At 43.6% G+C, this 15,218-nt stretch overlaps 1 protein-coding gene across 1 annotated transcript in view; it reads right to left on the bottom strand.

Moving 5' to 3' along the window:
- PCNX2 (pecanex 2) overlaps positions 1 to 15,218 on the bottom strand; it is a gene marked incomplete at its 3' end in the record, with an annotated part of 278,430 nt that overhangs the window by 79,812 nt on the left and 183,400 nt on the right. The window contains exon 23 of the mRNA XM_082854963.1: positions 11,303 to 11,432. Within this exon, the coding sequence (XP_082711089.1) occupies positions 11,303 to 11,432 (130 nt within the window). The remainder of the gene's footprint in view (positions 1 to 11,302; positions 11,433 to 15,218) is intronic.

Raw genomic sequence — 15,218 nt, 5'->3', positions numbered from 1 at the left:
CAAAATCATTGTTAATGGGATTCTTCCTTCTTTAGGGCTGAAGACAGTTGACTCCTTTAGGAGTGAGACATTGGCTAAGATAACCAGGGCCATGAGTCAAATATATACTTTCCAGCCTAAACATCTGTTTCACGTTAATAACAAAGTTTGGTTATTTAGCAATTGTTTACATGTAAAGTGAAGGATGATGAATCACAATATCACAATGTGTTTCTAAAGCCTCCTTTCTAAAGGAGGCACCTCAAGCTGGTGGAGGAGTAAGACGTGAAGATCACCTTCCTCCCCACAAATACATCAAAACTACATCTACGTGTGGAACAGCTCCTACAGAACACCTGCTGAACGCTGGCAGAAGACCTCAGACCTCCCAAAAGGCAAGAAACTGTCCCCACGTGATCCAGGGACAACCTCCCCAGGAGAACACACGGCACGCCTCAGGCTGCTGCAACGTCACGCCGGCCTCTGCCGCCGCAGGCCTGCCCCGCATGCGCGCCCCTCCCTCCCCCCCGGCCTGAGTGAGCCAGAGCCCCCGAGGCAGCGGCTCCTTTAACCCCGTCCTGCCTGAGCGAAGAACAGACGCCCTCCCGCGACCTACACGCAGAGGGGGGGCCAAATCCAAAGCTGAGCCCCGGGAGCTGTGCGAACAAAGAAGAGAAAGGGAAATCTCTCCCAGCAGCCTCAGGGGCAGCGGATTAAATCGCCACAATCAACTCGATGTGCCTGCATCTGTGGAACACCTGAGTAGACAACGAATCATCCCAAATTGAGGAGGTGGACTCTGGGAGCAACTGTAGACTTGGGGTTTGCTGTCTGCATCTAATTCGTTTCTGGTTTTCTGTTTCCTTAGTTTAGTGTTCAGAGCTTATTACCACTGGTAGATCTGTTAACTGATTGGGCTGCTGTCTTCCTTTTCTTTTAACATACATGTATTTTCCTTTTCCTCTCTTTGTGAGTGTGTATGTGTGTGCTTCTGTGTGTCATTTTGTCTCTATAGCTTTGCTTTTGCCATTATTCCTAGGGTTCTGATTGTCTGTTTTTTTGGTTTCTTAGGGGTTTTAAGTGTAGTTTTTAGAACTTGTTACCATTGGTGGATTTGTTTTTTGGTGTGGTTGCTCTCTCTTTCTGTTTTTACTTATTACTTTTTAATTTTTTAATTTTTAATATTTTTTACTTTAATAATTTTATTTACTTTTTTCCTTTCTTTCTTTTTTTTTTTTTCTCCCTTTTCCTCTGAGCCATGAGGCTGACAGGGTCTTGGTGCTCTGGCCTGGTATCAGGCCTGAGCCTCTGAGGTGGGAGAGCCGAGTTCAGGACATTGGTCCACCAGAGACATCCTGGCCCCATGTAATATCAAACGGCAAAAGCTCTCCCAGAGTTCTCCATCTCAATGCCAAGACCCAGGTCCACTCAACGACCAGCAAGCTACAGTGCTTTGATACCCTATACCAAACAACTAGCAAGATAGGAATACAACCCCACCCATTAGCACAGAGGCTGCCTAAAATCATAATAAGGTCACAGACACCCCCAAAACACACCAGTGGACGTGGTCCTGCCCACCAGAAAGACAAGATCCAGCCTCATCCACCAGAACACAAGCACCAGTCCCCTCCGTCATGTAGCCTACACAAACCATTGAACCAACCTTACCCACTGGGAACAGACACCAAAAACAACGGGAACTACGAACCTGCAGCCTGCAAAAAGGAGACCACAAACACAGTAAGTTAAGCAAAATGAGAAGACAGAGAAACACACGGCAGATGAAGGAGCAAGGTAAAAACCCACAGGAACAAACAAATGAAGAGAAAATAGGTGGGGCTTCCCTGGTGGCACAGCGGTTAAGAATCTGCCTGCCAATGCAGGGGACACGGGTTTGAGCCCTGGTCTGGGAAGATCCCACATGCCACGGAGCAACTAAGCCCGTGCGCCACAACTACTGAGCCTGTGCTTTAGAGCCCGTGCACTGCAACTACTGAAGCCCGTGAGCCACAACTGCTGAGCCCACAAGCCACAACTACTGAAGCCCATGTGCCTAGAGCCCGTGCTCCACAACAAGAGAAGCCACCGCAATGAGAAGCCCGCGCACTGCAACTAAGAGTAGACCCCACTCGCTGCAACTAGAGAAAGCCTGTGCGCAGCAACGAAGACCCAATGCAGCCAAAACTAAATAAATAAATAAATTTATTAAAAAAAAAGAAACTAATACTTTAAGAAAAGAGGAAATAGGCAGTCTACCTGAAAAAGAATTTAGAGTAATGATAGTAAAGATGATCCAAAATCTTGAAAACAGAATGCAGAAAATACAAGAAATGTTTGACAAGGACCTAGAAAAACTAAAGAGCAAAGAAACAATGATGAACAACACAATAAATGAAATTAAAAATTCTTTAGAAGCAATGAATAGCAGAATAATGAGGCAGAAGAACGGATAAGTGACCTGGAAGATAAACTAGCGGAAATAACTACCGCAGAGCAAAATAAAGAAAAAAGAATGAAAAGAATTGAGGACAATCTCAGAGACCTCTGGGATAACATTAAACTCACCAACATTCGAATTATAGGGGTCCCAGAAGAAGAGAAAAAGAAAGGGACTGAGAAAATATTTGAAGAGATTATAGTTGAAAACTTCCCTAACATGGGAAAGGAAATAGTCAATCAAGCCCAGGAAGCACAGAGAGTCCCATACAGGATAAATCCAAGGAGAAACATGCCAAGACACATACTAATCAAACTATCAAACATTAAATACAAAGAAAAAATATTAAAACCAGCAAGGGAAAAGCAACAATTAACATACAAGGGAATCCCGATAAGGTTAACAGCTGATCTTTCAGCAGAAACTCTGCAAGTCAGAAGGGTGTGGCAGGACATATGTAAAGTGATGAAGGAGAAAAACCTGCAACCAAGATTACTCTACCCAGCAAGGATCTCATTCAGATTCGATGGAGAAATTAAAACCTTTACAAACAAACAAAAGCTAAGAGAATTCAGCACCACCAAACCAGCTTTACAACAAATGCTAAAGGAACTTCTCTAGGCAGGAAACACAAGAAGGAAAAGACTTACAATAACAAATACAAAACAATTAAGAAAATAGTAATAGAAACATACATATCGATAATTACCTTAAATATAAATGGATTAAATGCTCCAACCAAAAGACAGAGACTGGCTGAATGGATACAAAAACAAGACCCATATATATGTTGTCTACAAGACCCACTTCAGACCTAGGGACACATACAGACTGAAAGTGAGGGGATGGAAAAAGATATTCCACACAAATGGAAATCAAAAGAAAGCTGGAGTAGCAATTCTCATACCAGACAAAATAGACTTTAAAATAAAGACTATTACAAGGGACAAAGAAGGACACTACATAATGATCAAGGGATCAATCCAAGAAGAAGATATAACAATTGCAAATATTTATGCACCCAACATAAGAGCACCTCAATACATAAGGCAAATGATAACAGCCATAAAAGGGGAAATCGACAGTAACACAATAATAGTGTGGGACTTTAACACCCCACTTTCACCAATGGAAAGATCATCCAAAATGAAAATAAATAAGGAAACACAAGCTTTAAATGATACATTAAACAAGATGGACTTAACTGATATTTATAGGACATTCCATCTATTACAAATGGAATTACATTCCATTTGTAATCCCAAAACAGCAGATTACACTTTCTTCTCAATTGCTCATGGAACATTCTCCAGGACAGATCATATCTTGGATCACAAATGAAGCCTTGGTAAATTTAAGAAAATTGAAATTGTATCAAGTATCTTTTCCAACCACAGCGCTATGAGACTAGATATCAATTATAGGAAAAAATCTGTAAAAAATACAAACACATGGAGGCTAAATAATACACTACTAAATAACCAAGAGATCACTGAAGAAATCAGAGGAAATCAAAAAATACCTAGAGACAAATGACAATGAAAACACGGCAACCCAAAACCTATGGGAGGCAGCAAAAGCAGTTCTAAGGCGGAAGTTTATAGCAATACAATCCTACCTCAAGTAACAATAAACATCTAACATAAACAACCTAACCTTACACCTAAAGCAATTAGAGAAAGAAGATCAAAAAACCCCCAAAGTTAGCAGAAGAAAAGAAATCATAAAGATCAGATCAGAAATAAATGAAAAAGAAATGAAGGAAACGATAGCAAAGATCAATAAAACTAAAAGCTGGTTCTTTGAGAAGACAAACAAAATTGATAATCCATTAGCCAGACTTATCAAGAAAAAAAGGGAGAAGACTCAAATCAATAGAATTAGAAATGAAAAAGGAGAAGTAATAACTGACACTTCAGAAATACAGAGGATCATGAGACATTACTACAAGCAACTCTATGCCAATAAAATGGACAACCTGGAGGAAATGGACAAATTCTTAGAAAAGCACAACCTTCTGAGACTGAACCAGGAAGAAATAGAAAATAGAAACAGACCAATCACAAGCACTGAAGTTGAAACTGTGATTAAAAGTCTTTCAACAAACAAAAGCCCAGGACCAGATGGCTTCACAGGCGAATTCTATCAAACATTTAGAGAAGAGCTAACACCTATCCTTCTCAATCTCTTCCAAAATATAGCAGAGGGAGGAACACTCCCAAACTCATTCTACGAGGCCACCATCACCCTGATACCAAAACCAGACAAGGATGTCACAAAAAAAGAAAACTACAGGCCAATATCACTGATGAACATAGATGCAAAAATCCTCAACAAAATACTAGCAAACAGAATCCAACAGCACATTAAAGAATCATACACCGTGATTAAGCAGGGTTTATCTGAGGGATGCTAGGATTCTTCAATAAATGCAAATCAATCAATGTGATACACCATATTAACAAATTGAAGGCGAAAGACCATATGATCATCTCAATAGATGCAGAAAAAACTTTTGACAAAATTCAACACCAATTTATGATAAAAAATCCTCAGAATGTAGGCATAGAGCTAACTTACCTCAACATAATAAAGGCCAAATATGAAAACCCACAGCCAACATCGTCCTCAATGGTGAAAAACAAACAATTTCCACTAAGATCAAGAAAAAGAAAAGGTTGCCCACTCTCACCACTATTATTCAACATAGTTTTAGAAGTTTTAGCCACAGCAATCAGAGAAGAAAAAGAAGTAAAAGGAATCCAAATCAGAAAAGAAGAAGTAAAGCTGTCACTGTTTGCAGATGATGTGATACTATACATAGAGAATCCTAAAGATGCTACCAGAAAACTACTAGAGCTAATCAATGAATTTGGTAAAGTACCAGGATACAAAATTAATGCACAGAGATCTCTGGCATTCCTATACACTAATGATGAAAAATCTGAAAGAGAATTTAAGGAAACACTCCCATTTACCATTGCCACAAAAAGAATAAAACACCTAGGAATAAACCTACCTAAGGAGACAAAAGACCTGCATACAGAAAACTATAAGACACTGATGAAAGAAATTAAAGATGATACCAACAGATGGACTGATATACCATGTTCTTGGACTGGAAGAATCAATATTGTGAAAATGACTATACTACCCAAAGCAATCTACAGATTCAATGCATTCCCTATCAAACTACCAATGGCATTTTTCACAGAACTAGAATAAAAAATTTCACAATTTGTATGGAAACACAAAAGACCCCAACAGCCAAAACAATCTTGAGAAAGAGAAACGGAGCTGGAGGAATCAGGCTCCCAGACTTCAGACTATACTACAAAGCTACAGTAATCAAGACAGTATGGTACTGGCACAAAAACAGAAATATAGATCAGTGGAACAGGATAGAAAGCCCAGAGATAAACCCATGCACATATGGTCACCTTATTTTTGATAAAGGAAGCAAGAATATACAGTGGAGAAAAGACAGTCTCTTCAATAGTGGTGCTGGGAAACCTGGACAGCTACATGTAAAAGAATGAAATTAGAACACTCCCTCACACCGTATACAAAAATAACCTCAAAATGGATTAAAGACCTAAATGTAAGGCCAGACACTATAAATCTCTTAGAGGAAGAGATAGGCAGAACACTCCACGACATAAATCACAGCAAGATCCTTTTTGACCGACCTCCTAGAGAAATGGAAATAAAAACAAAAGTAAACAAATGAGACCTATTGAAACTTAAAAGCTTTTGCACAGCAAAGGAAACCATAAACAGGACAAAAAGACAACCCTCAGAATGGGAGAAAATATTTGTAAACGAAGCAACTGACAAAGGATTAATCTCCAAAATATACAAGCAGCTCATGCAGCTCAATATCAGAAAAACAAACAACCCAATCCAAAAATGGGCAGAAGACCTAAATAGACATTTCTCCAAAGAAGATATACAGACTGCCAACAAACACATGAAAGAATGCTCAACATCACTAATCATTAGAGAAATGCAAATCAAAACTACAATGAGATATCATCTCACACCCGTCAGAATGGCCATCATCAAAAAATCTACAAACAATAAATGCTGGAGAGGGTGTGGAGAAAAGGGAACCCTCTTGCACTGTTGGTGAATGTAAATTGATACAGTCACTATGGAGAACAGTATGGAGTTTCCTTTAAAAACTAAATATAGAACTACCATACGACCCAGCAATCCCACTACTGGGCATATACCCTGAGAAAACCATAATTCAAAAAGAGTCATGTACCACAATGTTCATTGCAGCACTATTTACAATAGCCAGGACATGGAAGCAACCTAAGTGTCCATCAACAGATGAATGGATAAAGAAGATGTGGCACATATATACAATGGAGTATTACTCAGCCATAAAAAGAAACAAAAGTGAGCTATTTGTAGTGAGGTGGATGGACCTAGAGTCTGTCATACAGAGTGAAGTAAGTCAGAAAGAAAAAAACAAATACCGTATGCTAACACATATATATGGAGTCTAAAATGGTTGTGAAGCACCTAGAGGCAGGACAGGAATAAAGACGCAGACAGAGAGAATGGACCTGAGGACACGGCGGACAAGAAGGGTAAACCGGGACGAAGTTGAGAGAGTGGCATGGACATATATACACCACCAAATGTAAAACAGATAGCTAGTGGGAAGCAGCCGCATAGCACAGGGAGATCAGCTGGTGCTTTGTGTCCACCTAGAGGGGTGGGATAGGGAGGGTGGGAGGCAGATGCAAGAGGGAAGAGATATGGGGATAGAGGTATACGTATAGCTGATTCAGTTTGTTATACAGCAGAAACTAGCACAACCATGTAAAGCAATTATACTCCAATAAAAATGTTAAAAAAAAATACTCTGACATAAGGGGATTTATAAACACCAGGCACTGTTATTACAGTGCCTTTGCTATTGCTGCCTATAAGTTAAATGGAGACAGCAGGCAGGACTCATCAACCAATTTTAAAGACCTTCTTAGTGAAGAACAGTTTAATAGTGCACAGCCTGATGGTAGTGAATGAAATCCAGATTACGATTTCCTTTCCCTTTTACATAATATTGTTGGATTTAATTCATTTAAGAAATAGTTACAGAACATTTTCTGTGTGCGTGACCCCGTAGGGACATAAAGATGAATAAAAACAAGTCCAGGCTTGGAGGTAGAGTCAGTCCACACCAATCCTTGGTACAATTTACTGATGGTCACAGAGCAAATTTATTTTCCAAAGGTGACCACTACAGTACCTCTCATCCGACAAGTCCTTCCTGAACCTTCCATTCATCCATCAGGAGGTGGAATATGATACCCCTCTTTGTGAGTCTGTGTGTGGGTGGGTGGAAGTGGAGGGATTGGGGGAGGGAAGGGCACTCGGTGAGAAGGGCACAGCCGAGGGCGGGCTGGGAATGAAAACTCCACAACATGCGATATATGAAATAGTACTGTGGGAGATTAGGACTCAGGTGAGGGGGGTCTATATTTGTGCTGTCCTATATGATAGCCTCGAGTCACATGCGGCTACTTAAATGTAAGTGAATTAAAATTCAATAGAATTAAAACCTCAGCCACACTAGCCCTGTTCCAAGTGCTGGGAGGGCTCCCGTATTGGACAAGGTAGATACAGAGCATTTACATCAGTGCCGGGCTCTGAGGTACGTCTCCTTGTCGCCCAGGCAGCAGCGTCCCATCGCGGGCTTCTGAGACACTGGGACCTGGTGCTGTGTCTGGGGAATCAACCAGGGAGCAGGTTAGTTAGGTGGGCAGAGGATACGTTTGTCACCAGCCCCCAGTGAGGAGTGGCGTTGGAGAACAAATGTCTGCAGATTTCAAGACAGCCCAGGCTCGGGAAAACAGACGGGCCAGAGTCACCAGGTAGCTGGTGATTTACTTATCGGTTCCATAGAGTATGAAAACGGTTCCGTTACGGTACAGGGCTCGCTGGAGACTTGCAGAAACCAAAGGCAGCTTTAGGAGGTTTGGAAGAAAAATCAAAGGACTGGAAAGTGAAGGAGCAGGGGTGGAAAGGAAGAAGAGGCCAGGAGAGGGGATGGCAAGTGCCCCCTCATCACACCCCCAGGGTGGGGCTGGCGACCATGGTACCCACTGGCAGATCGTGGTCACTGTCGTGAGAGGGGAGAATATCTCTCAGTCAGCGGTGGGACGGCGAGTAAGCAATCAATTACCCTAACAGCTGCTTCTCTGTATCGGACTGAAAAGAAATGGTAGGAGCAGCTACAGAGACACTCACAAGTAAGAACAGGAAAAGTCATTAGTGTTTGAAATAAAAACCAACCGTTTCAGATACAGAGAATGGGCTTTCCAGAGGGCTTGCAGGGGTCCAGATGAGATTTCCTGCCATTTCTTTTCCTGGTACCCACCACTCTTACTGTCCTGAATTCCATCACTGATCTTTTTTTTTTTTTTTTGCGGTACATGGGCCTCTCACTGTTGTGGCCTCTCCCGTTGTGGAGCACAGGCTCCGGACGCGCAGGCTCAGCGGCCATGGCTCACGGGCCCAGCCGCTCCGCGGCATGTGGGATCTTCCCGGACCGGGGCACGAACCCGTGTCCCCTGCATCGGCAGACGGACTCTCAACCACTGCGCCACCAGGGAAGCCCCATCACTGATCATTTAAGCAGATGATCACAGGGCTCTGTATTCTGAGGCTTAAACACAAGTTGACAAGAGACTTCCAGCTGGCTGCGTTCGGCATCAGCATCTCTCCCCACCCCTCAGTGGGACTGAACATTTTCCCCACCTTGGCTCCTTCAGAGACACCTAGGAAAGGCAGGATGTCCTTATGCGTTGCCACAGACTCTGCTGTCCCCTTCTCATCCTAGCACAGCCGACCAAAGCCCCGACATGCAACGGAGTGCTACACTGGGGGAAAGAATGGGTCACAACATCATCAATTCTTTGTGAGACTGAATAAGGAAACACTCCAGTAGCCCAGACTTACAAGTAACCCACGTAAACCGACAATTCAGACCTCGGTGTACGGTGCCGAGCAGGTAGCTGAATCTCGGCAGGGAGGAGGCCAAATAAGAAAATACCAAACTTGCGTTGCACAGGCGTTAGGATGTCTCCCCTCAGTAAAAGCGTCTCAGGAAGATTTCTCCATTCCCCTTTCTACTGGGGAAGCTTCACACCCCCTCCAGCTCAAAGGGGATGCGTTTTGCTTATCAACTTCTCCCCCCACCCCGCCCCGCCAAAAAAACTGGTTCCTAACTTATCTGAGAATAGGAGACAAAAAGAAATCTTTTGTGTTACAGAGCACGTTTAAAATATCTTGCACTTTCTTGCATAGTTAAAAGCACAGGAGATTGCCACACTTCTTATTCACAAGCGTTTGCACTTTCCAGAAGTGCGATTTTTAAGAGCTCCACAAAGGTTCCCCCAAATTGTTTTCTCCTTAAAAAGCATAAAGACAAGCCAGCGCTGGTGGTTTTCTTTTCCTTCTGACTCTGTAAATACGCACGGCATCTCTTTAGACAAATGCCAAAGAGGACTCTTGTTTACGTGCATATTTCAAGACGGCGTCACTCGTACAGCAAAAAGCCCACCTCTCTTAAAAGATGAGGAATCTGTGGGACACGCAAGGGGCCTTCCCCACCTCTTGGTGGTCTCCCAGCACTGGCTTACCTTGGGGTGCTCCGGTTTGGTTGGATTTCCCCAGGACCCGTAAATGTGAGGTCCTGGGATGGGATACCTGTTAGCATGGGTCAGGTGGGGACAGGGTTTCCAGGCAGGGCAGTCAGAGAAGAATCCCACCAGCGCAGGCCAGCATGATGCTTACTTTGTTCTAGGTGCTTTAGGTCTATTAACTCGTATTCTCCCCACAAGGCTGTGAAGTAGGCCTTATTCCTTTGCTCCCATTTTACAGAAGAGGAGAGAGGCCTTGAGGTCACCAGCATCGAGGGTGGAGGCGAGGTGTGAGCCCAGGCAGGCTGGCGGGCCAGGCTGTGTTTTCATCACGACGCCCTACCACCTGCCCCAGAAGGACGTGCATCTTCCGTGCACATAAACCATCTAACCACACAGATCTCCTAACTTAACGCTGGCCTCTGTGAGACGTGAAGGGCGCATTGTAAAGTGGCAGAGCAGTAGAAAAGGTAGACACGTTACAGAAGATGGATTAGGGCTTGGACACAATAGCCCAGGTATGGCTAGTAAATTAGGGCAGATGAGATCTGCAACGGAAGACGACCCCAGCTGGAGACAGGCTGGCCCGCCCCACCTCCTCCTCTGGCTGTTCTCAGGCCCTCCCCCGACAAATCATGAACAACTCTTGAAAGTTACTCAGTTACCCATCACTCCTCCCTCCCCACCACTCCTGAAAAAATCACTGCCCTCGCTCCATCACTGTTTGCTTGAGGAAATTCATGACTGACTGGTCTCAACAGTCAAGACAGAGTGCAGAAATCGTCTTCTACAAGTTTAATGACGCTCAGAAAAAATGGTATGCTCTCCTGTGTTGAGCTGTGATGCAGGCACACTTGGACATAACATGTATATTTCAAAGGCCCACAGAAGGGAGCTGTGCCCCCCAGGGGTAATCTCACCACGGCTCCTGAGACAACCTCTCTGAGGGCAACGGCTGAGAGTGGGTGGTGATATCTCACTTTCCTTCACAACTGGTGAAACCTAGACTAGTACCTGACTGCAAATTTGCCATCAGTCAGGCTTGGTCCAGAGCCTGGAAGCCCCCGTGCTGAGTGGATAACTGGGTGGGTGGAGGGAGTTTGCTAGGGCTGCCCCACAGGAGGGCAAAGCATGAAGCCTGGACTTTTCATAGACAAAGGTCAAGGAGCATCCTGAACATGAATCCTAGGAAAGCAAGTCAGCAACGATTTTAGGATCTTACTTGTAGTTTTTCTCCCAGAATTTCACTGGCCTGACATACGATGTGATAAAAATGACACTCCCGAGAAACGGGCTCAGTGGAGTAGAAAAGATCGACGTGGCAAACGCCTGAAAGAAAAGCATGGCGGAATCTGAGGATTTTGAGTTAAGGAAAAAAAAGAAGTGTTCATGATTATTCTTCCACATAGTATTTGCGATTTTGACTAGTTTATATGAAAGCCATTTTCTCACCAAGGAAAGAAAGAAGGGCCTACCCGTGATCTCTCTATGTACATATTTGGAAATATAAAACTTTCAATAATATCCTGCTAGGTCTCATTTCACCACCATGAAAACCAAATGATTCTCATAAAAATCCCAGCAGTCTCCGCATGATTTGTGGCAAAGATTTAATATCTAAGATTTGAAAAGAACAGTTTCTTTTTACTGAGATTTTGTTAGCTGAACCAAACACACTGTGGTACATTTACTAAAGTATCGAGCAGCTTTATAAATAATTAAAATTAAATTACACTTGGAAAGTAAATAAATAGCATTGTTTGGGAAGATAGCATCTCTATTCCTCAAAGAATCTTTTCCCACTGTTCAAAAATATGTATCTTTTTTATCATACACTGAACACCAATGGCTCGATTCAACTCATGTCTGGTTTATAAGCTAAAAATGTGTACTCAAGTCACAGCATGCCGTAGGCTAAGCCACCACCCTGGCACTCGGTATGGGTTTCCCACTTCTTGGCATGCCTCAGTTTTATACACTCTGATCAGAAATGTAATTGTTCAATATTAAAATTAGTATGGCCCTCACTTTGGGCTTAAGCCCAACTAATTGATCTCTGGAAATCTGGGGGAGGTGCCAGAAGGGCTGGTCCCTCCCCAGGCTCACTCCATCATTGGAGAACTTCTCCCGGCTGTCAATCACGGGGCCTTTGATTTGTTAAAGCCAGAGGTGGCAGAGGTCAGTGGGGGGCCAGACAGCCCAGGTTTTACATATGCACATGGTTCCTTGTCCTTCAGGGTGAGGGCTGGGAGGGTTCTGCTGCAGGTCTGACCTGATCTCCTACAAGGCTGATTTTCCCACCTGGAAGGGGACGTGGCTGCACAAATGGAGGTCTTGTTTTTTAGCCCATGTTTAAAGAGTTCTGGCAGAAAGTAAGAAATGCCTAAATGTCTGTCACAGATAGGAAGATTCTGTGTTTCATTACCTACCAGAGCATGGAAGGGCTTTCCCATATTATCAGTGGCAGGGCTTAGTTATGTGATAGGGACCCTCACAGCCCCACTTACATGTAAATGCAAAGAAGGGAGGGAGCCTAGCTTGTCTACAGGCACTTCCCAGTGCACTTGCATAGATTTAAGCTCAGCGTTTTCCTTCAGGGGTAGCTGTGTCATTTTTTTTTTTCCATTTGCTATTTATTTCCAAACATCTTCAGAAGTGAAATAACACATCCTCCATTAATAGTGTTGAACTGTCTGGGTATCAAAAAGATCTCGATTGTGCTACAATTTCAATCCGATTCCTTTTATTTTGACCTGGGTTCAAATGCAGAACTCCAGAATAAGGAGCTACTGTGACATCTATCATCACCCAACAGTTTCTTCTTCATCGGGAAGCTGGAAAGATCTAAATACCTCTGCCACAGAACATACCAATGTAACTATTCCCCGTGTCACAGGAAGAAAAAAAGAACTTCATGGGAGATGCCATCGAAGGAAGGTACTGAAAACACCTGAGAAAGCAGAGCGGGGTCACAGGGGAGATCCCTGAGGAGGGTGTTGGGTGAGCGGAAGGTGACAGGGGGCACTGTGGGGTTTGCAGAAGATCCAGGACAAAGTTAAGTGGAACTGGGGCTGGGTAGGAGGCTGCGTGGGCCAGCACTGCCGTTCTTTTGGGTTCTAAACGTTTCCCCAAAGATTATGTTATCCGTTTTTTAAATGCCAGAAACAGTTATCCAGAAATTAAGAAACGAGGAAAATACTGCTAGCCTGTAAATGAAGTTCAAATTTGGGAGGAAAGGAAATGAAGCTTAACAGGTCAGAGGTAGGGCAGAAGTGAATAGATGGCCTCAAAGGTTAGTTTATTTAGGGGAGATCAGAAAAGGAATATAGCGTTCTTGGGGAAATACGCAAGATCGTGACTGTAATGGCTAAGGCAGTCCCGAGAAATATGCAGCCTTCTTTATTTTTTGAGAGCCAAGAGGTGGGCCAAAGGGCTAGACGGAGACTCCTTAAAAAGCTTCAAGTTTACCTGAGTACATTTAAAACGAAAATATCAACGTTAATACTTAAAAAAAATAACTGGAAGCTCGAAAGGATATACCAAATAGAGAGCGGCCTTTCCAATACGCACATTTAACAGAGCTAATACAGCTAAGTCTGTCTAATTATTAGAAAACAATGGTGTTGCATGGTCTCTACACATATTAAAAGGGTGAGCATGCCTATCTTTCCCTGGAGGTTACAAGCTCAGAAACTGACAGAGGCTACCGAGGGAGAAAACATGCTAGGACTGGAAAAAGCAATTTAATAAACAGGGCCCCGCTGGCCTGAAAGTTAATTCAATTCCAAAATGGAGCAAATTAGCCCCTTCTCAAAGCCAGGATGGAACCCACAGCTTCTTAATAGAGTGATAAACTCATTAACATTTCAAAATTAGTCAAGATCCAGGGCTGGCATTTAGGAACCTGATGGCCTTGTCTTGATGGCATATATATCTGGTTTCTTTTTTTTTTTTTTTTTTTTGCGGTACGCGGGCCTCTCACTGTTGTGGCCTCTCCCGTTGCGGAGCACAGGCTCCGGACGCGCAGGCTCAGCAGCCATGGCTCACGGGCCCAGCCGCTCCGCGGCATGCGGGATCTTCCCGGACCGGGGCACGAACCCACGTCGCCTGCGTCGGCAGGCGGACTCTCAACCACTGTGCCACCAGGGAAGCCCCTATATCTGGTTTCTTAAATGAGCTCATTACATTCTGCACGGTATGCTGTTGGGCTCCACATAGCAAAGAGCTACCTTCACAACTGATGCAGGATGGGGAAGTGTCTCTGGGTGATGGGGTAGGGGCGCTGGAAGCCCTGGAAGCCATCACACAACTGTAGTGGTCAGGCTCCACGGCCACCTCGAAGGGTCTATAACTTAGCAGAGGCAGGAGGTGGGTTTCACTGACGGGAACAGTTTTAGGCACAAAGCACTGGGATCAAATGTATTCTAAAACTAAATGCCCAATGAAGTCTGCATCTCAGATGTGTTCAATTTCTCACGAGAACCAGTCCATCCATCGCGGAAGTGCTTAGATTTAACGCCCGCTGTGTTCAGTCGGAGATGGACCCCAGGGCTGCCTTTATCCTTAGCGGAGATATTAAGCGCCAGATACCATGTGCTTGTGTGTGACCCCTCGACACACATAAAGGTCAGGTGATTGAAAGTTACAGCTTCCAGAACAGTTTTAATTCGGCTACGGAACTACAGGAGCAATTAGTATTACCGGACTCATCCAACAAGGCATAAAGGGGCCACAAGAAACGCTACAGATCTATGTGAGACCAAAGTTAGAATAAAATTGGGAACCACCACTTCAAGTTTTAAGTTCTTAGTGCAACTCCTCAACTGCAAATTTACACCCATCTCATCATTTTCATCTAATAAACAGGCTTTAAATTCTAGACAGGATACCCAAGACATACACCAGAAATAAATAAAAATCCCCTCACTCTTTCATCTCGCTCTGTTTTAAGGGATTCCGTTTAGAAAAACTAAAATGACTGGCATTCTAGAAACCGTTATAGGAAAGGGGTGATACGCAAGCTCACGCTTTTGTGATCATTTTTCCTGATCCTGTTCCTCCAAGTAACCGTGAAACACTTTACAAATATCAGTGCAGGTCTAAGAATAGGAACACGGAACAATGCATTGTGAGGACAA

This window comes from Leucopleurus acutus, assembly GCF_964270905.1.
Source record: "Leucopleurus acutus genome assembly, chromosome: 14".
Classification (NCBI taxonomy): Eukaryota; Metazoa; Chordata; class Mammalia; order Artiodactyla; family Delphinidae; genus Leucopleurus; species Leucopleurus acutus.
Note: the sequence above shows the minus strand (reverse complement) of the source record. Positions and strands in the feature narration are given on the sequence as shown.